General features: G+C 39.9%; 2 protein-coding genes across 4 annotated transcripts in view; both read right to left on the reverse strand.

Moving 5' to 3' along the window:
* Positions 1-2541, reverse strand: part of LOC109476794 (PI-PLC X domain-containing protein 3-like) — an 8669-nt gene extending 6128 nt beyond the window's left edge. Inside the window, exon 1 of the mRNA XM_019777817.1 lies at positions 2386-2541. Coding sequence (XP_019633376.1) covers positions 2386-2524 — 139 coding nt within the window. The 5' untranslated portion in view covers positions 2525-2541. The remainder of the gene's footprint in view (positions 1-2385) is intronic.
* A 4502-nt stretch (positions 2542-7043) lies between these two features.
* On the reverse strand, positions 7044-21986 carry LOC109476793 (protein SET-like). Of its 3 annotated transcripts, none has more exons than XM_019777815.1 (8): positions 21583-21986; positions 15484-15596; positions 14534-14610; positions 13258-13427; positions 11805-11893; positions 10840-10970; positions 10222-10341; positions 7044-7251 (listed from the first exon to the last, which is right to left on the reverse strand). In XM_019777815.1, the coding sequence occupies exons 1-8, from the start codon at positions 21868-21870 to the stop codon at positions 7211-7213; spliced, it is 1029 nt and encodes a 342-aa protein (XP_019633374.1). In that variant the 5' UTR covers positions 21871-21986; the 3' UTR covers positions 7044-7210. The 3 variants fall into 3 exon arrangements, with proteins under 3 accessions (XP_019633374.1, XP_019633375.1, XP_019633373.1); XM_019777816.1 differs by having other exon boundaries at positions 10297-10341; positions 13258-13442; XM_019777814.1 differs by having other exon boundaries at positions 13258-13442.
* Positions 21987-22062: the final 76 nt, after the last annotated feature.

The raw sequence follows: 22062 nt of genomic DNA on the forward strand, positions 1-22062 counted from the left end.
ACCCATAATAAAAAAAGACAATGCCTGGGGGTATTTGCCCACTCTACCTTCATGCCTAATTTCATGTTATTTGGACCCAAAAATGAAGCAGTTGAATCCATTTGAAGAAATGGCAGGAGAAGGAGGAGAAGGAGAAGAAACATGAGGAAAAACAATATGTCTTCACCCCCTAGTGGTGAAGCCATAAAAAAGATAATCCCTACCTACTGACCCTAATTTTTTCAGGACTGAAACTGAGGAAACACAACATTTTTTCCTAGACCTAACCAGTGAGAATTACTCCCACACATCCTCCATACAGGTTGGGCCCTGGTGACATTTTTTCTCCTTCAATCAAAACCAATGATACCATTATAATACAGATCAGTCACACCGCAAAATATCAATATTAGCCAGTTATAATGTGCAGCATGGGAGCCATATCAATAAATCATGTCATTTGCTCATGTCAGGAACAACCGGTAATGTACACTTTGGGGAACTGAACATCAATCAGTTCATCTGTCACAGTCACGTGCCATCTGCCATATCAGTACAGTAACAGAAATGCCCCAAATATCTTTTTCTAACATTCCAAATTAGGCCACACCGACTTAATTTTATGGATGACATCCATGCACGCATTGATTTTTGCCTGTTCTCCCCCCCCCCCAAAAAAAAGATGACGTCCTCTGAGGCTCTAACCTGCAGCTGGGTAGTCCATGGTAGTTTAGCTACGACAATACGGAGGCTGTGGTATTACTCTGGAGGATGGCACCCAGGCTACCAAAGCTCCACAACTCAAGAACTCAGTACATACGTACAGCGCCGAATCATAAATTTCACAAAAAGCCGGCTTGTCATACATGCTTGTCATGTATACGTTGCTACGTACTGGTGCAAATTCACAATTCCAGCTTAGCCGGAATGAGAGAAGGCCTTTCAGATGCAGCGAACAACCAGATGTACCTGGCCCTCTCCCGGTACATTGAGAGTACACACCGCTTCGATGTGCTCTCATAAAGACACTTCCAGCTTCACTCAACCACAAGGCACCAACTGACCAAGAGTTAAATACCTAGAGAGACTTTTTGACTCTGAAGTTCTGAACTGAACCACGCGACAACGAGCACCAAGTGACCACGTCTAGCAATATATTAGACGTTAAACAAGGACAACAACAACAACAACAAAGCTTAGTGATTTAGTAGCATTTTTATTTTGGGCCGCGTTTTTAAATTTTTTATTTTATTCGCCAGCGCGCACTAGTTTGGGGGTCTTCAGAGGATGTCATCCATAAAATTGAGTCGGTGTGGCCTAACATTGACAATGACAGTCATTGAAAATTAGAGGTATGGAGCATACAAAACACTGTCCAAAAAGAAAGTATTACTTGTATACTTCATAGGCGGTAACATTCAATGCAGCATAAAAATTCACAAAAACATGTAGCAATAACAACAACTCAGACATATTTTTGTAGAAAAAAAATCTTACATGGCTCTTCAACATTAATATTCATTGAATCTACAGTGATTTCTAGTGCTATATACTGATAGCCACTTTCACTTGATTGTTCAGGGGGTCAATTACCCTACCAAATTGAATGTACCGTAGTTCTTGAATGGCAGCCACTGCTATCCAACATTGTGCTGGATAGTAATTAACGAATAACACTTAGTCTATATAACACTGTGTTACTGTGTTAGTAACAGTGACCAAGAACACGAATCTAGCCTCTACCAGGCACCGCGGATCGCTAGAAAAACTGTTACAGTAGTAGAAATTGGCTGAAATAAAGAGATAGTATACCAGAGAAGATCCCGGGCCATAGAAGATCCGAGGATCGCGAATTGGATCTTCTATGGCCCTGTATACTATCCCTTTATTTAGGCCAATTTCTACTATTTTTCCAGCCATCCGCGGTGCCTGGTACATGGTACTCCGAGGCTACACTATCAGGAATGAAATGTATAGATCTAGGAAATATACAAGACGAGGCCATATTGACTGCATGCTAACTTGCACCCACAGGAAGTACACGTTACTTCTGGTTTCAGCAATAAAATTATCCCACGCAAAAATATAAAATAACATTGTGAGCATGATAACCACCTGTCGTATTAAAATTATGCCACGCCCACATTTAGGGAAAAACAGGTGTATATTCCAGGCCCCTCAAGGTAGATTTATATTATAAATAAATAAATAAATTATAAAATATTGGCATGACTCGGCACTATAAGCAGGCATATTCGTACCGACAATGAAATTAGGCGGGCAGCCAATAATTTTTCCCCTGCCCGGAAGTGATTTTTCAGCGGCCGGCGCCAAAATCATGGGGCGGTAAAAAAACGCCTCGGAGTCCGCGTACCCGTACAACCGGTGTCCGCTGGGGGTACCTACCGGGTATGGCGAGGTCCTTGAGCGGCGCGGTGTGCAGGTTGGGCGGCAGATCTGCCATCCAGTTGGCGAAGCGAGTGTGGAGATCGCCCGCTTCCCCGTCGTCCAGCCAGGGGGACCGATCGGCAGCCATGTTGGACATTCCCTCCACGTCTGACCTCTGACACGGAACAGTCTACTCTCCAAGCAGAGGTTTGGGCTTCAGGGGTGCCAGAGTATATAGTGCAATTTTACAGAATACAGTACAGTGGTATTAGTGTACAGTGCAATTTTACGGAATACAAATTGCAGTGGTATTAGTATACAGTGCAATTTTACGGAATACAGCGTAATTTTACGGAATACAGTGCAATTTTACAGAATACAGTACAGTGGTATTAATATAGTATACAGTGCAATTTTAAGGAATACAGCGTAATTTTACGGAATACAGTGCAATTTTACAGAATACAGTACAATGGTATTTGTATACAGTGTAATTTGACGGAATACAGTACAATGGTATTTGTATACAGTGCAATTTTACGCAATACAGTACAACCGTATTAGTATACCGTGCAATTTTACTTGTATACAGTGCAATTTTACTAGTAACTTGCACTGTATACTAATACGATTGTACTGTATTCCATAAAATTGCACTGTATTCCGCAAAATTGCACTGTGTACACTTTATTGTTAGGTTCAATGGCGTTAAAAAAATACTACTGCAAAAAAGAAAGCCTGATAGGTCACACTGACTTGATAAGTTAGGCCATGTTGATGTGATTATATGGATGACATCCTCTGGGAACCACTAAACTGATGTGTGAGAATAAAAAAATGTTGTCTTGACATGAAATCTATCAGTTCAGTACCAAGGACAGATCCTGACTCAGAAATATTATAGTTTGCAGAAATTTTAGTTTGTAATCATTGCAGTACCAAGGAGAGATCTCGACAAATGACTTCCTTTCAAATTTCAATATTAATTTGCACTTGAAACGTCGTTGACAATATTTTATATACATTTTATGTAATGGTTTATTTCTATTTTAATCGCTTAATATGACGTTTTATACTATTAATGTGATGCCCCAATGTCAATTCAGCCTCTGGCTGCCATTTTTGAGACAGTGTTGTTGTGTTTTAATTCAAAATAAACCAAAATATAAATTGATTTGGACAATCTACGACATTATGGTAGAATCGTTTTCCAATTTTGAAAACGATTCACGGCATATACTTGGCTTATTATACAGCTGCTTTGTACGATTGACAGTATGCGGTCAAACTTTTTTTTCGGAAACAAAAATTCATGCACATTGGATGTCATTTATACAATCAAGTCAACATGGCCTTAGTCTGCTTTGTTTAATACATAGACAAGGCCACACCAATTTAGTTTCTTGGTTAACGGATCACGTGAACGGATTCTCCTGTTTCATTTCTTCCTGACTTGCAAAAAAAAATTCGGAATCAACTGCTCATATTTTGCCCTGAACAGTTGAAAACAGTCCTTTTCCTCCTAGTTGTTACAGTTATTCCATCTTTCAATGCAGTGGTATCATTAAAAGTTCAAAATTCATTGTTTAAATTTTGAAGCAGCCTGATGTGTTGACTTCATGGCTCCTATCGTACCATTTTGGGCCAAAATAGGATGCCTAGGCCTGTTTTTATTATGCCCACTCCATTCTTTTTCTAGAAAAATCTGTTAAACAAGAAATTAAATTGGTGTGGCCTAAAGGTGTGATATTTTTTTCTACTTTCTACCTCAAGATATAAATTCTCAGTCATACCAATAACCCACATCAGACAAGTGTAGGAAAACAAAAAGGTACAAACTTTATTTTTTGGGGGTCCAAATCAGCTGACATTTACAGCACTTTGGTGGCTTGACAATAATACCATACGCATCATAGTAAGTCTCAAATCAAGACATATTCCTTTAAGTAAGTGAAACTCCTGGTATAGCTGTGACACAATACATCAGTAAATTGTAGCGGATACAGTACACATTGCTACAAATGTGATGCCTTATATCTTTTAAAGTATATCTACACTTGATTTCGGGCTTTCGTCCTCAACACAGCCACAACACTGGAAAAGTGTGCAACAGCGAATCTCCAAGTAGATGTAAGGAGGGAAAATCAGAGCATTTTCAGGAAGAATCTTCTCTCCCAACTCACTTGTTTCCCATCCCCAGAATGCATTGTGAAAACAGGGGTCTAAACCTCATTTGCATAGGACAGGAAGGCATCGGAATGATCCTGTTGATGTTAAACAGCTTGTTTTTCAGTGTGTTTTGAGGTGTTGGGGCATTTTATGCTCAACATTAATTATTACAATGGTCAAGTAATGGTTTTTGTAGTCAGATTCGACCCATAGTAATTTAATTAACGTTGAGCATAAAATGCCCCAACACCTCAAAACACAGTGAAAAACAAGCTGTTTAACGTCACCAGGATCATTCCCATGCCTTCCAGTCCTATGCAAATGAGTTTAGACCCCTGTTTTTGCAATGCATTCTGGGGATGGGAAACTTGTGAATACTTGGCGATTCTGCGGCCAAACAAACTTCAGAACTATCCCCACCACAAAACATTAAACCTGGTCCCCTTCTTAAAGCCCTGTTTCTCCAAAATCTTTTTAACTTCTTTATTTTCTTTTTACTACACAACGAAAGTCTCAAATGTTTGTCATTAATCCTATTTTTTTTAATAAAACATTTCTTTCCGGCAATCTTTTTAAGTCATACAACAATACAGCTATTATATAGACTTTACACGTATTCCCCTTTTAGGTCACATTTAGAAAAATTCCCTACCAACTCCCAAGAGATGATGTTCTTTTTTTTTACTGGCAAATGCTTCCTCTCAAGTTTCTAGAAAACATCATAGGGACAAACTGATACATTTTTAACTGAAAGAATGCACACAACAATTGAGACTTTCTCTAATATTTGTATAACGTCATGTGGATACAAAGTACAGTTATTAACTACTAGAACCAACACATCCATATAACCAATGACTCCTAGCTCAGAGTCGTAAGAAAATTTTGTGATACTTTGTGGTAGTGATTTTTTTTAAATGACAAAAGTTTACTACAATATACGTTTGTTTCCCACTAAAAACACATATGCAAGCTGCCAATAGGGGAGTCATCACCAACTATGACTAAATTTTTATATTCATAATGCGTGATCATATGATGCAGAACCAGAGATTTTGCTTCCCTAAAATATAGAACCTCCATGATAATGATATTAATATGTAGATGAAAATGGGCCTGTGACTTGTACAAGGGAGATAAAGTAATATACACTACATTTGAAAAGATGCTTTGAATGACAGTTGCTTTTGAACGTATATAGTGAAGTGGTGTCAACTTGTTGTTCCCAAACTGACATAACACACTATGGTGGATAACGGTAACATACAAATTAATTCTTAGTGTTTTGTACTCAATATATGACAATACATTCTCTCGTTTCTGGAAAAGACAGAAGGATATACAGTACTACAGCAAAGTTTCTTGTACGTTTCATCATATTTGAAGGGCAGGCTGAAAAAATTTGGAGAAATCGTTGCGTCCATGTTCTGTCAATAGTTCATCATAATTAAGTTTTTTTAAAGCATATTTCAGTGTTTCAATAAACAGTTACTGATGCTGTGAAGAATATTCAGTCTATGTTTTGGGTCTTTGAAGTTGGCACCAAACTCTTTTCAAGGACAAAATGTGGCTTTCCTCTGTATAAAACCCGACAGTAATGTTCACAGTGCCCCCTATCAACCAATAGAAAAACTCCAACTGACTGCTAGGCCTAAAATGCATTCTCAACTGTACAACTTCATTTCTTGGTGCACCAGACAAGTAACTGGCCTATCTGTCCATATATATTTTTTTCCTACCGCACGTTTTTGATCTTCAACACAAAATTGAACTATAAAAATCACAGTAGTCAAAACCAACCCCAAAAAAACAAACAAACGGCAAGACCACTTTACAAGTTTCAGTTCATCTTTACCCAACAAGAAATTATCCCCATTTACAACTCTGTTGAATGTCTGACATAACACCATCCATACTGTAGTGTACAATTTGAGCCCCAAGTTAGCTCTACCATACGTTTTGCTGAAATTCTAGTTCTACAACAATGGGAAGACAGCCCTACCGTAAATGCCTTCCATAAAAGTCCAAATTTTCTTAGGTCTTAAAGGCACCCAATGTAATTTTCGGACGGCGAAACAAAAAATATTTTGGACTAGGAAATCTGTCCAGTATTGACATTTACTGCTATTTCTTATCACATTTTCATCAGAATTTGAAAAAGCCGCAAAACATGCTACTTTGTTCTTTATTTTTGGGTACCACCCATAAATAGCTAGAACCAGCATATGATATGAAACAAGCAACTGTTTTCCGTCAGTAACATCTCATTCTTAGTTATATCAGTATGCCATGGGATAGAATTGATTCAACTTTAGTTACATGTACTACATTTAAAGAATGACCAGAAAACTTTGAAAATTCAGTTTTGCCGCCCTGAAATTGCATTGGATGCCTCCTATATTTAACTCACCAATAAAGAACACTGCGAAAACTCTCGGAGGAACCCTCAAAAAACATTTTCCCCTCTGCTATTCCCTTATATATGTCTTTTTTCCCCCCTAACATTTGTCTAGTTTTAGTAAGTAGATCACGGGTTGACCAGCACTGCTGACAAGTTGTGAAGAGGAGTGACCGTTGGAAGGTTAGGAGATGACCACTGTGTGTCCAGTCGACCCTCGTGGAAAGAAGCAGTATTTACAGAATGTTGGAGTCACGGATTGTTGTGGGTTTTTCTTCATGCTCCCTCATCGTCATCTTCATCCAAATCCTCCTCACCTGTTGAGTGTGTTACACTGGTTAACATATGCATTATAGCCACTACTGTATGGCCCAGGGAAAAAATTATATAACTAGAGAAGTAACATTTGCAAAGCAAATGCATAATGCTCGTAAGAAAATTCAAACTCTACTACTGGATCAGTTACGGATTTTTATTTCCGGACGTTTCAAGTGACATCCATCACTCTTCTTCAGCGTCACAAATGAACAGAGAACCGATTCACTCTTATATACAAGTAACTAGAAAAAACGGTTAAACAACAAGGTCCGTAAGAAGCTTTATCATGTAAAAGAACAGTTCACTCAATATACCTTACGGTTGTTGAACAGGTTTTTCTAGTTCTAATTACCCGTATATTGAGTAAACCGTTCTTTTACATGATAAAGCTTCTTACAGACCTTGTTGTTTAACCGGTTTTTCTAGTTACTTGTATATAAGAGTGAATCGGTTCTCTGTTCATTTGTGACGCTGAAGAAGAGTGATGGATGTCACTTGAAACGTCCGGAAATAAATAAAAATCTGTAACTGATCCAGTAGTAGAGTTTGAATTTTCTTACGAGTATCGTTTACCTGGATGTCTAACCTTCATCAACGTATCAAATGCATAATGTTTACATTCGGACATGGTCTGCTCTGTTTAATTCTTACTCAAACACATTCACATACATGTACTACGTGTACAATGTATATGGTGACAGGAGCAGAGCAGACCATGAAATTGCAACATTATGTAACCCAACACCAGTCACCATGGTGACAGACGTCAACAAATCATGTCATTGGTCAGGTCAGAGGTTACTGTTTGGAGAAGAAGAAACAGAGCAAAAACAATATGTTTTCCATCCGTAAACATAAGGCCTCTCCAATTTAATTTGTTGGTTCTCGGATTCGCCTCTTCATTTTTTTCTGATTTGCAAAAAAAAAAAGATTCTAGTTCTAAATAAACTCAAATATGCTCATCTTTTGCCCCAAACAGTTGAGGAACGTCCTTTTCTTTCTAGTTGTTACAATTTTTCGATCTATCAATGCAGCATTTTGATTTAAAAAATTGTTCAAAATTCATTGTTTAAATATTAACCCAGCATTTTGTGTTGACTTCATGGCTCCTGTCGTTGCATTTGGGACTATAAAAGGATGCATAGACCTGTTTTTATTTCTATTTTTCACGCTGTCGCTTCATATTTTTTCTGAACAAATCTGAGAAACAACAAATTAGATTGGTGTGGCCTTAGGAGATGACATTTGCTGTGGAACCAGTCACTGAACAGACACATGGGTAATACAGACAACACCGCTGGCAAAGCAACAATGTAAAATGCACTAGTCTATCAAAATGGCAAAATGATGCAAACATTCAACACAAAATATACGGCAGGAGATGGGGGGGTGCAGCTGGAATGGTTGTGAGGTGGTTGGCTGTAGAATATAGCAAATAAATAATAAACAAAATGGTGGCAATATGGCAATGGCACGTACATATGATTGTATTCTTCCTCAGAGCTTGTTTCCGCAAAAGACAACTCCGTAGCGAAATTCATGATGAAATTCAAGATTTTTTGAAAGCAACATCTCAGTAATGTGACAGAAGATGTAAAAACAAGTCTTCACTGCTAGTCTCATTTTGAAGTGCTTCTGATATTTTGTGTGAAGCCATTTTCCATGACATGTCAAGCATAAAGTACAAAATACGTAAAAAATTACTATCTCAAATGCTAGTTATGTTAACCAAATTGCATCTATGTCACCACTAATTTTAATCTACATGTACACCTTTTTGCAGAGCTGCAGAATATGTTGCACATGATGAAAATTATTTTCTTTGACTCAAAAGTTATAGAATTGTGGACAGAAAATATATAACAGTGTACACAAACCAAAAAGTACACACACCAAAAAGTTAAGGGCTTTGAAAATGTACTTTGCCACATTTTGAGAGGCAAATCATGGTGTTTAGAATGGTTGTTGTTGGTCCTGTTGATTTTTGTCAACTTTGTCCGTCAAGGCTGATGGGCTGGTTCCCAGCACAACAGAAAAACGGGTGCTGACTAGAGCCCTGGTGTGCCCTCATAAGGCCACACTGAAATTAATTATATAGATGACATCCTCCGAACACCCACAAACTAGCGGCTGAATAAAAAAATTCCAGCCAAAAAATGTTGCTAAACCACAAGATTACAAAGCTGGTATTCCGAATTTCGGTCAGTTCACAGCTTTTACAATCCAGCACATACTGGACTTTTGTGTTATTTACATGTATGAGTCGGCACTGAGTACTGAGTTCTATAGTTCTGTGGAGCTTCAGCAGCCTGGGTGCCATCCTCCGTAGTTACCGCCAGCTCCCTGTTGTCACTAGCTACCATGGACTACAGAGGATGGCACCCAGGCCAGAGCCTCGGAGGAAGCAAAAATCAATGCGTGCACAGATGTCATCCATAAATTAAATCTATGTAGCCTAAGGACTAGTGCTGTGTACCGGGCTGTTGGACCAGTTCCGGACTTGTAAAAATGTTTAGGTTCAAGTAAAAAAAATCTTTAAGTTAAGAACCAATTCCGGACTTATTAAAAAAAAATCCCATTTCACAAACCACCTAAACCTTCCATAAACGACAAAATCTGTGCTGCAAAATGAAGAAAACATTGCCATCGGGCATCGTCAAGTGTCGGCCTCTATGTTATGTGGCCACAGTTTTGCCCAGACAACATTGCAAGGTTGCCAACATGTAATTTTGTACACTACACGCCATGGGTTAAGGTCCGGACTTACTTGTCTGGAAGTGAACCTAAACCTGTGGACTTGAATCTGGACCTGAACCTAAAATTGGGTTTAGGTACACAGCACTACTATGGACATGAAGCAGCGGTATGCAGTTGACAAGCTCTGAACTACGTGTGCTGAGGTTTTGCCATGCAAGCAGAACGGATGGGAGGGGGGGGGGGGGTCCACCACCACCGACGTCCCCTCTCACCTTCCGCCGCTGCCACCTTCCTGTCTGCACCCCCATCTCCTCCCTCCACTTCTCCCTCATTCGTGTCTTCCTCACCTTCCTCACCCTCCTCATAAATCTCCTCACCCTCCAGGTCATCATCTGGGAACAGGAAGAAAAACTCATTGGACAAAGTAAGAATCTTGGACACAGAATTGGACATTTTTGCACAAGGGGTTAAAGAGCCATCTAGATCAGGGCATTACAACCTTCCCTCAACAGAGACGGGGGGCACCACAGACTTTATGCAACCTATGATCCACTGCTCATCATCCTCCTCATCATCTTCATCATCCTCCTCATCAACCACCACCACCCTCCATCCCCCTCTCCCTCCCCAAACTCTCCTTCACCTTCATCATCATCCAGGACCTCCACCCCCTCCTCACCATCATCATCATCCTCATCAACATCCTCATAATCCTCCACCCCCTCCTCATCATCCTCCTCATCAACCTCCACCACCCTCCATCCCCCTCTCCCTCCCCAAACTCCCCTTCACCATCATCATCCAGGACCTCCACCCCCTCCTCCTCATCATCATCCTCATCAACCTCCACCACCCTCCATCCCTCTCTCCCTCCCCAAACTCTCCTTTACCTTCATCATCATCCAGGACCTCCACCCCCTCCTCATCATCATCCTCATCATCTTCATCATCCTCCTCATCCAGCTCATCCTCCTCATCCACCACCACCACCGAGTCATCTACTCCATCCTCGTCTTCATCACTGAAACACAAACATTTCATTATGTTTACCGAATGAAAACACATTATTTTTCCTACATTTCTTCTTCTTCCGTTCCAAACACTGACCTCTGACCTGACCAATGACCTGATTTGTTGTCTCTCACCATGGTAACTGGTGTAGGTTACATAATGTTGCAATTTTATAGTAGGAGGGATTTATACTCCTGTCTGACTATATATATGAATGTATTTGTGTAAGAATCAACAGAGTAGACCATATACGAAGGCTAACATTATGCATTTGCTTTCTAGTTTTATTATGTTTTCGCAGAGGGAAAGGCCAGTGGATCATACATTTGACGAAGTTTGAAATGTTCAACCGGAAATTCATGGTGAGTCTCTTTGCATGTTGGAACATCTCTTTTACAAAAGAATTCTGAAGCAAAATCACTGCGTATGGGAATGAAGTATATCCCTCTAGCTATAAGAACAACAGAACATTCTTTAACCCGTCAAATTTTAAGAGAAAAAAAAAGATTTTCCAATGACAAATGATGCAGAAAATTGGCCATTTTCACATGAAACTACATGTAGAAAGGTAACATTTGCAAAGCAAATGCATAATGTTTACCTTCGCATGTGGTCTGCTCTGTTAATTCTTACTCAAATACTTTCAGAGATATATGGTCAAACAGGAGTATAAATCCCTCCTACTATAAAATACAACATTATGTAAACCAACACCAGATACCATGGTGAGACATGTCAACAAATCAGGTCATTGGCCAGGTCAGAGGACAGTGTTTGGAACAGTAGGTTTTCCTTTGGTAAACATAATTAAACACATAATTTAGCAACCAAAACAACTTCTTACCTGTCATCATCCAGACCATTCTCCTCTACCTCCACATCAGGTACCAGGTAGTACTGGAGAGGGTTGGGCCACATGTCATCCTTTATCACCTATAGAAACAACACAAACAGAAACACTGAGAAATATGTTCATTATACAGGGCTCGAAATTAAAGATGGTCCAATGGCCACTGACCACTAAAATGTAGGCTGGGACAACAGAAAAGACACTTTGGGACATTTTTGGGACAATAGAAAGATAATCAACATCAAAATGTCAGCCCTTCTTTTGTTTATCAGGAACACATAACGGCTTTTGGATCCGGAAAAGTCCCCCCGAATAAACGGTTTTTGGCTCAGAACCAAGAGTTCCTGGGTTCGAATCCTGCTGTGTCACTGATCTTGCGCCCATGAACTTTGGCTACTGCGAATATAAAGTAAATCACAGTACTTATGGCTTGAATTCACCAGATATTGTTTTTCCTCATGTTTCTTCTCCTTCTCCTGCCATTTCTTTAAATTGATTCAGTTCCTTCCGTTTTGGGCCAAATAACTTGGGCCAAATGAAATTTGGCATGAAGGTAGAGTGAGCAAATACCCCAGGCCTTTTTTTCATTTTTGTGATACAGGCTTTTAGAATGGTTTTATTTGAGCTTTTTGGCTGTGTTATAGAAAATGTACTATAGCAGTATGTTACCGTATTTGGGCATGAGTCATCAGCATGGCATGCAGAGCAAGCAACCAATAGGTATGCAGCTTTCCTCTATTCTTCTTGCTGATTGGCTATTGGAATTCAATTGGGTTAACTCAATTGACACCTGTACAAAGCCATGCCATACTGACAGTATGAACTGTATTCAAGTGCTTTGGTAGGTATGTCAAACTTTCCTGCTCCAGTATTGGAATGCGGGGCATAAACGCTTCTTTTTATCTTTTAAATCAACAGTTTGCATTATGCAATTAAAAATCCAAACCAATAATGCAAGGGATAGCTATCCAACTGTTGTCATTTCATACAGTAACTATAGTTATATCAATGTAAATTGTTTTCCCTTGTATTTCTCATTCTTTCCCTGCCATGTCGTGAAATGTGGTGAAGTCATACTGAATTTGCTCCAAAGCAAATGTCGGCCCTTCTACGCCAAAAAATAGTTACTCAAGCAACTGGATATGATTTTGAAAACGTCAGACGTTTCAGCTAGTATCCACTAGCTTTCGTCAGTGACTGAGAGACCAGAGGGGAAATGCAGGTTTATAAGCACTACCTATTGATTGATATGCAAATGAAGTGAAGACAAATTTTTGGAAGTCGAAAAAGGAACAAAAGTCAGACAAGTCAAGACAAGATGATGCAAATTAGTCTGAAAGCTCCTGTTGTACAGAACAGGAGCTTAAGTGTTGTCTGTCCTCGGGGCTGGGAGTGCCAAATCCCAAATGCCGGAAAGGTCGGCCCTTCTAGTTTGCTGACATCTTACCTCTGCAATGTCATCACAGGATGCGTCTGTGTTGTCTGTGAACCAGAAGAAGAAGCTTCGTGGCTCCTCGTGTAGCCGTTTCCTTCCCTGCTTGGTGATCTCCTTGTTCCGCTTGGTCAGGTCCATCCCCTCCTTCCACTTGATCTCCGACGACTTGGAGGCGGGGTCACCTACAGTATCAAAGTCTCCATAAGGGACAGCCCGCATGGGATTGGGTTCGGTCAGGATGGGGGTGTTTTTTACAGCACAGAAAGAGGGGAAACAAACAAACAAACAAGGCAGAAGGTTCCTACATATAATGACTTTGCATAGATGGACTAACTTCTAACACATATATCATCTGCATCTAAGTCTCAAATACAGTTGTTCACGTACTCCAAAGGACTTGAACAAATGCTAACTTTTCAGACTTTTTCATGGCATTGGGGTATTATGTTACAGTAACATTTTTGCACCGAAAAATGAAACATTTTAAAAATATTTATGTGAATGTAGTTTACTTCCACTTCAGAACATCTTTGAGCAATTATGACACATTTCTGATAATAATGGTTGAAGCTAAAGCGGTCCACACAAAACACACTCAGTTTGAGGTGCCACCACAAACTACCTGTATGTAAACAAACATGGCTGACAGCCGTGATTCCAGCTTTTAAACAAACTCGTAAGACGTTATATTCTGGCACCTTCACTTCCTGAATTATGGTACTAATTTGCAATGGAGTAGGGTTGTTTCAACTTACTTTGTAAAGAAATGACCAGAAAATTTCCTTTTTGTATCAACCTAATGTTACATATTGCAGCTTTAACTTGTGCAGAAAGTTGGCAGGATAACAGCAAAAATCATTTGCTATAGTCTAAAGCAGGGTTCTCACCAGGATTTTTTCACAGCGTAGGGGTCAGGTATAGAAGGGCAACTTTCTGCGGCGCGAGTCACGCACCGAGTCCCCAAAACATGGGCCTGATATTCTCCCAAAAACATTTTGTAACTCATATTAACCACTTATTATTGTTTATTGGGGGACAGACTTTGTTTTCCCTCTGTTATAGCTTCATTTTAAGTTATATTTTCATTTTTTTAAAGATTAATGAAGCTTCTGCCCCCAAAAAACCCAACGCTGGTTGAAACACAGTGTAGGGGGCTAAATCACAGCGTAGGGGGTCAAAATCACAGCGTAGGGGGCCCCTACGCTCAAACAGCCTGGTGAGAACTATGCTAAAGTATGCAGATATCATAGATTTAATATATCAATTTTGAACATGAACAGATACTTACCTGAAGACCCGAGGTGGAACTCTTTCTCAATGACTTCATTCTCAAAGAAAGGGTTGTCATCGAAGAAGAACTTAATTCTGTGGGAGGTGGCAAGAAGAAGATGATGGTAAATGTTAAGACATTGACTTGATTGATTGACCTTCTAATGAAGACAATTCAATGATGACTTAGTCCTAAACACATGACCACAGTAGGACCCTAGGAAAAAAATGTTGTGTTTCATTATATTTCCCGACCAACCCTAGAAAAAACTGTTGACCCTAGCCTTTTTGTGTATCGACCCCTGCAAGGGACAGAATTTTTTTAGAGCTGATCGACCTTTTTTAACTCCATGATCTGACACCCGAGTGATGAAACATTGTACAATTGGTTTTTAAAACATTGACATTGAAACTATAAGTGTCCTTATGCAAGTTGTACACTTTGTTAAACTGTATTGTATAACATGGATCACTACAATTATTGAATGTAAAAGAAAAAAGAAAAAAATCCCTACCTACCAACTATTTTTAGGACTGAAACAGGAAACACAACATTTTTTTCTAGGCCCTATGCAGGTTAAAAGACAGTATAGGGATCTAAATTGCGTAGGTGGGCAGACCTCGAAATGAACTTTTTCCTATTGTTCTAGGACTCACAGTCCCAAAAATAAATTTCAATTGTCCTGACGTGAGGATGAACTGTCCCAACCTGCTTTTCAGGAAGTGAACTTGAAGTCAGCTTTATTTTGCTTATGTTCTGACTTCCAGGCGTGCTATAATTGCAGAGTAAACGGGAAATTTTGGGGAGCTTTTCGCGTCTGATGCTGATTATTTTCCTTTTGTCACAAAAATATCCCAAATTGTCTTTTTAGTTGTCCCAGCTTAAATTTTAGTGGTCACTGGCCATCGCGACTCCGTTCATTTCGAGCCCTGCCCCCTACGTTCAGAAAGCCTGTTGAGAAGACTGACCTGTATCCTGACTTGATGTCCTCGAACTCTTCCACCTCCAGTTTAGTCAGGTAGTGCAGACACTCCTCATCCTCCTCTGTCAGTAGGGCTGACACCTGGGGATGGTTCACAAACTGGACACAGGGTCAAGGATTGGAACAACTCAACATGCAGGGAGCTTCCATTTATCTATTTTGGTTGGGTTAACGTTGTTAAAGACAGGGCTGCCCACTACTGAAATTGCATGTTCCAACAGTAGAAGGCGTTGGAAGATTCCATTGCTGCATGGGGGTATAGACCATTGGAACACTTCATATTTTGGACAGGGTTCATTTAGGAACAGTCAATTTGCGCGGGAGGGTGATAGGTCTACTTTTGGTACGGAGGATGTGGTGAAGCCATCTGCTGCATTTGCTCCCGACCGAATGTCGGCCTTTCTTGTTCCTAATTCATTTTCACACTACTTTTAACTTAAAGTTCACAATTTTCACGGTCACTTCTGTACTGTGAACTTATCATCACTAACAAATCAGGGCTTGAATTACTGAAGTACACCTTAGTGCACCCAAATTTGGAGCTGTGCACCAAATTTTTTCTGTGGGTGCACCAGTACACCCCAATATTTTCATAGGTTTGTGTATGTAAAGATTTTAAATGAATAGTAGTATACAGCATATCCTTAATTAATATCTAAGGGTAAAAAAAAATAATAAAATCATTGTTATAGTACTTTTATTTAGATATGAAACATAATTATTTTTGCTGACATTCTATATATGGTGCACCCCCACATTTTTTTGCGCACCTAATTTTTCAGGTTGGGCAGCCACCAGTGCACCTATTCCCAAAAATGAATTTTGTGCCTTGACTTGAGGTTGCAAAAATTGTCCCAGTTACTTTTTAGTTACAATGCTTTGATATAGAAGAAATCAATTATTACCTGTTCTACCTGGTAACAAAGATTCAGCTCAAAGTAATGAACACACAACACTCGTTCTCATTCAAATGTGCAATATGCTGTTGCCAAATCACAGACCTAATCATTGATGTCTTCACTACACTCACTATGAAAAATGTACTGCAGCACTAGGTTTGATTGATGATTTGGAAGAAATTGTGGCTGGAATGGTTGGATATTTCCCCCTAAAAAGCAGTGGTCTCCCGATAAGACAGTTCTGACTTCTAAGTGGTAAATTTTTCTTCTTCTTAGGCCAAATCAATTTAATTTCTTGGTTAACGGATTCGCCCGCTTCATTTTTTTCTGATTTGCAAATAAAAAAAAAATTCAGAATCAACTGCAAAATGCTCATATTTTGCCCTGAACAGTTGAAAACAGTCCTTTTCTTCCTAGTTGTTACAGTTATTCCATCTTTCAATGCAGTGGTATCATTAAAAGTTTAAAATTCATTGTTTAAATTTTGAACCAGCCTGGTGTGTTGACTTTATGGCTCCTGTCGTACCATTTTGAGCCATAATACTATTACAGTGCTCACCAACTATTTGCATCACTGATATTGGCATAAACCTGGGATCTGCATAAAATTCTGAAAACCCAAACCATTTCCCATTCACTACATTATAAATTGCATGGCATAATTGCATGAGCTGTTATGACTTTAACCTGATATTGGACTAAAATATTTCCAAGTCAATGGCACACTGACCCAGAAGTACGTGAAAGAAATACATGTAATTTGTTGCGCATCAGCAAATCCGCATGAAGTCCATTGTTATTCATTCATTATCATTCTATATATTCGCCATATATAGCTCGAAAGAGCATAAATGTGCAATAAAGGTCTTTCATTATCACCCCTGCACCCTCCATTGTCATACACTTTCTCTGTTGTCACTTCCTTCTGGACAGGTGAGAACCCCCAATCACCCAATGATGATTGTGAGAAGAAGTCCTTTGTTCCTTTTTGGTGTCATTGATTGGGCTGTTGTTTTAGCCTTGGTAAGCTTTTTCCCAACACAGGGGTAGACAGTATGAAGGTGGAATGTGTCTGATCTTCTATCTCCATGTTAGCCCTGTTCATTATAAGTTTCTGAATGCGACTTGAAGATTAGAATATGGTACATGTATGTAGTTGTGGGTGAAAGTGAGTATATAAATACCAATAACATCATGTTTGTGGTTGTTTCAATTGGCCCCAGCCCAGTATCATCCATAACCAACTGACCTCCCCTTCCTGTCGGTCGTGTGGACTCTCCTAAGGTTATTGGACTAAACCTGTTATACTTATAGGAATAAAATTCCCTGACAAATCGTCCATGCAAATAACAGGAGAGCACTGTATAAATAAAAACAGGCCTAGTTATTAATAGGATGCCTAGGCCTGTTTTTATTTTTTCGCCCGCCCGCTTCATTATTTTTCTAGAAAAATTTGTTAACCAAGAAATTAAATCGGTGTGGACTTATCCTTCTTTTTTGGAGAAAGATTTTTACGGCTGGACGCCCTTCCTACTTACGCCAACCCAAACCCTAGTAGGGCCCAGGATCCCTCTAACTTCTAGTGCAGGCAATTTTCAATGTTACTACTAGTACCTGTAGTAGTAAAGTATATCAAGCCCTGAATTGACACGTGTGTGCCCCCTTTCAAACAAAAGGGCCACAAAACGGCTATTTTTGGCCCTAGTGTTTAGTTTCGTAGTTCCTAGAAAGTCCTGGCATATTGCCAGGTTTCCATGACCTACATTGAACCAGACCTGGGCCTCAAAAGGTGCAGACTGAGGTATGCTAAACCCTTGTAAACAACAAATGAACCAACCAGAAATCTTCTACAATACTAGCACTGTTAGGCCACAGTAAGTAAATTTTATGGATGACATCCTCCACAGATTCCAAAACAAGACAAGAAAACAAAACAAGAAGGGACAAAAAATTCCCACATTTTCAAATTTTGAGTTCAGGAATCTTCTTAAACAAGAAATGACACCTTTATTGTGCCAAGTTTACTTCCAACTATTACGACATTCATTAAGTTTTACCTGCACTAACCTGCATATACCCAGTACATGGACCAGTGCAGGTTAGGTACAGGTAGACATTAGAAATACCTGCACAACTCCAATTTTACCTGCACTAACCTGCATACACCCAGTACATGGACCAGTGCAGGTTAGGTGCAGGTAGACATCAGAAATACCTGCACAGCTCCAATTTTACCTGCACTAACCTGCATATACCCAGTACATGGACCAGTGCAGGTTAGGTACAGGTAGACATCAGAAATACCTGCACAGCTCCAATTTTACCTGCACTAACCTGCATATACCCAATACATGGACCAGTGCAGGTTAGGTGTATTTCGAGCACTGTCTATGTACATGTAGTTTGTACCATGCATGTGTAAAACATATGTGTACATATCTATTAGGATTTTGAATTATGTACAATGTAAACTTTATCTAAATGTAATACATCATGTGTATCTCTGAGTCCAGCGTGCAAAATACCTGGTTGCCCAGTTGCCCCGGGCAACCAAATTTTACTTGGGGCAACCTATTTTTGAACCTAGGTAGCCCAGTGTGCTACCTGAATTTTAAGAATGCACTTTAGACCCCCCCCCCCCCAAATTCATGCCACATGGCTTGCACCACTGTATCCGGCAGATGCTTTTTAATTTTAGGTATCAATGGCTATTACTAGTATCAGTTAACTGAAGGCTGTTAGAAATATTGTCAAAGGCTTATGTATGTAACATTACTTAATTTGAGGAAAGTAGTAACTTATAGGTGGGTCAACCTAAAATTCTGATGGGCAACCTAATTTTTGGCATTGGTTCAAAAAAGTATTTTGTACACTAAAGTGACCCTTACCTCTTCCCTTATATAACCTCACTGAAAATTGGCTTTCAGTTTCGGGTCATGAATAAACAATGGTTTAAACAAACAAATCCAGTTTCTGTTTGTGCTAAGGTAGTAATTTACACAGCAGGAATGGCATAGGTCTGTTTACATGTACATGGTTGAGCTTCAGAAACCATAGCATGACCAAGGATTTACGGTACATGAGCTTTTATAAAAGATTTTTTCACTGTCAAAAAGTTTGTAATGCAAAATGTATGTATTGTATGTATGCAAACTAGGTACACCTACACTCTTGAAAAACGAGTTGTTCTCTAACATTAAGCCAATTTCATCTGAATAGTATCACTCTTTTGTAGTAAGTTTAAGGGCCTTTTACTAAAAGTTTTAGTTTTTTTACACAGTCAGGGCTCGAAATATTGGATGCATATGCAGGTTAGTGCAGGTAAAATTGGAGCGGTACAAGCATTAAAAAAAAAGCCCCAAAAGCTACGATAGGAGCCATGAAGCCAACATACCAGGTTGGTTTATAATTCAAACATCGAATTTTGAACTTTGAATCAAGCCAAATTGCATTGATAGATGGATAAACTGTAACAACTAGGAAGACAAGGAGCTTCCTTTAACTGTTGGGGCCAAAAAGAGAGCATTTTAGGCAAATTGGAGTCGATTCAAAACCTGTATCCTTTTTTTTTTCAAATCATAAAATAATTAAGAAGCGAATCCGAGAAACAATTAATTGAATTGGTGTGGCCTTATACCAGTATGTTTTTTTTCCTCAGGGCTCGAAATACTTCTTTTTCGTTTGCATGCAAAATTGCGTGTTGGCAGAAATTTGTTTAAAAAAAATGTACAATGCAAAATTAAAGTTGCATGTAATTCACCCTTCAGTCTTCTCTAGATATGCTACAAGATATATAAGAAAATCTCCAACACCAAGTTCCTACCATGTTCCTATGATAGAGGGAAATTTTTTACACAGTAGCAGGTGCACCTGGAAGAAATGAGGTGCGTACCTGCAAACCTGATGAATTTTGATAGAGATTTTCGTGGTTCAAAAGTTTGCTATCCGAGAAAAATGGACATGAACTATACGTTCCGGGTAGCGGCAGGTGAAGCAAAAAGAATGTCAGCAGATTATTTTTTCACGGTAATGACAGTGGGGTCGCGTGGCGTAGCCGTGGCATGTTCGGCTCAGAACCAAGAGGTCCCGGGTTCGAAACTGAACCCTGTCACCGATCTTGTGCCCTTGGCACTTGACACGACTTCCTCACTTCACTCAAGTGAAAATGAGCATGCCAGAATGATCATTATCATTATTGTGGGCATCAAAAAGGAAACAAAACCAAAACAATAACTTCCCAGTACAGAAATGACCGCGAAAACCGTGGATATAAAAATACCGTTAAAAAAATCGTGACTTACAGTGTAGCGGCACCATCATTTTGAAGGGAACACTGTCACCAATGTTCAACATTAGTGATGACATACGTATTACCTAAACCCAATTTTAGGTTCAGGTCTGGATTCAAGTCCAGAGGTTTAGGTTCAGTTCCGGACTTACACCTAAACCCATGGCATATACAAAATTGCATGTTTGCAATGTTGTCTGGGTGAAACTTTGGCCACACAACATGGAGGCCGGTACTTGACGATGCCCGATGGCAATGTTTTCTTCATTTTGCAGCAAAGATTTTGCAATCTACAAAAGGTTTTAGGTGGTTTGGAAAGAAAAGGGGTATGTGAGATGGTCTTTTATGGTACTAAGTCCGGACTCGGTTCTTGACTTTTAGAGTTAACCGTTTTTGGGACTTGAAACATTCTTACAAGTCCGGATCCAAGTCCAGTGAACCGGTATGCATCACTATTGAACATGCAAAATTGTTTTTACATGCAAATTTTGAAAATCATATGCAAATTTCTGATTGATACATCAGTACATCTATCTACACATTCCCTCCTCCTCTTCTTGACACCCCAGACTCCCTCCTACAGCATCCAATCACCTTGACAGCATGCTCATGAATATTCATGAGTCCTCATCTTGCTCAATCCTTCACTCTCCGCAAAATCACTGGAGATCAAAGAAAATCTAGCCACGCTACGGAGAAAAATCGCCCTCCCGATACCTCCAGGGGAGCTACGGGCGCGGTATGCGGGGTGAAAAGGGAGTAAAGACCGTAGCGTGGGATTGGAGCGCGCCGGACTTGCTCTAACAACAATGGTGGGGCTCTCACGTGTAGTACTACAACTGTATGGACAAAGCACCACATCTCAATCACGCTGCAGAAAATATATAAAAAAGGATACTGCCGTAACCCAGAAGTTTGGGATTTTCTGGATGAGGTCGTTCCTCTTCTCGAAGAAGGGCTTCCTCAGCTTGTTGTACTTCTGTTCCACCTTGAGGATCTCTTCCGACGCTTGCTCGTTCAACGCGTCGATCTCATTCTGGCAGGCGTCGATGTCTTCGAGGGCCTTCTGGGTCTCGGCGTCGTACTCTTTGCTGTCGTCCCCTTCCGAAGACACGGCGTCCTGTGGGTCGAGCTTCCGCACCTTGTGAGGCGAGGGCTTGGCCTTATCCACGCCAGCGTCCGACATCTGTGGGTCTTCGAGAAAGTCGACGAAACTTAAGAATATTTAAACCAAGAATAAGGAAAACCCCAAGTTCGCAACTTGCAAGGAGAGAGCACTGCGCAGGCGTAGTGGGCAGTTTACCCGGTAGGCTTCGCGACGAGTTCGCGCCTTCCACGATTTTTCACTATCTCGATGCTGATTGGTCGAATTTCTTGA

Source organism: Branchiostoma belcheri, unplaced genomic scaffold, assembly GCF_001625305.1.
Source record: "Branchiostoma belcheri isolate BF01 breed outbred unplaced genomic scaffold, Haploidv18h27 scaffold39, whole genome shotgun sequence".
NCBI lineage: Eukaryota > Metazoa > Chordata > Leptocardii > Amphioxiformes > Branchiostomatidae > Branchiostoma > Branchiostoma belcheri.

Coding starts and splice junctions, on each gene's coding strand:
- LOC109476793 (XM_019777814.1), bottom strand. CDS start 21,870: ATGTCGGACGCTGGCGTGGATAAGGCCAAGCCCTCGCCTCACAAGGTG. Junction 10,342..10,839: donor GGTCCTGGATGATGATGAAG/GTAAAGGAGAGT, acceptor TCCTGTTCCCAG/ATGATGACCTGGAGGGTGAG. Junction 7,252..10,221: donor GAAGGTGGCAGCGGCGGAAG/GTGAGAGGGGAC, acceptor CACACTCAACAG/GTGAGGAGGATTTGGATGAA.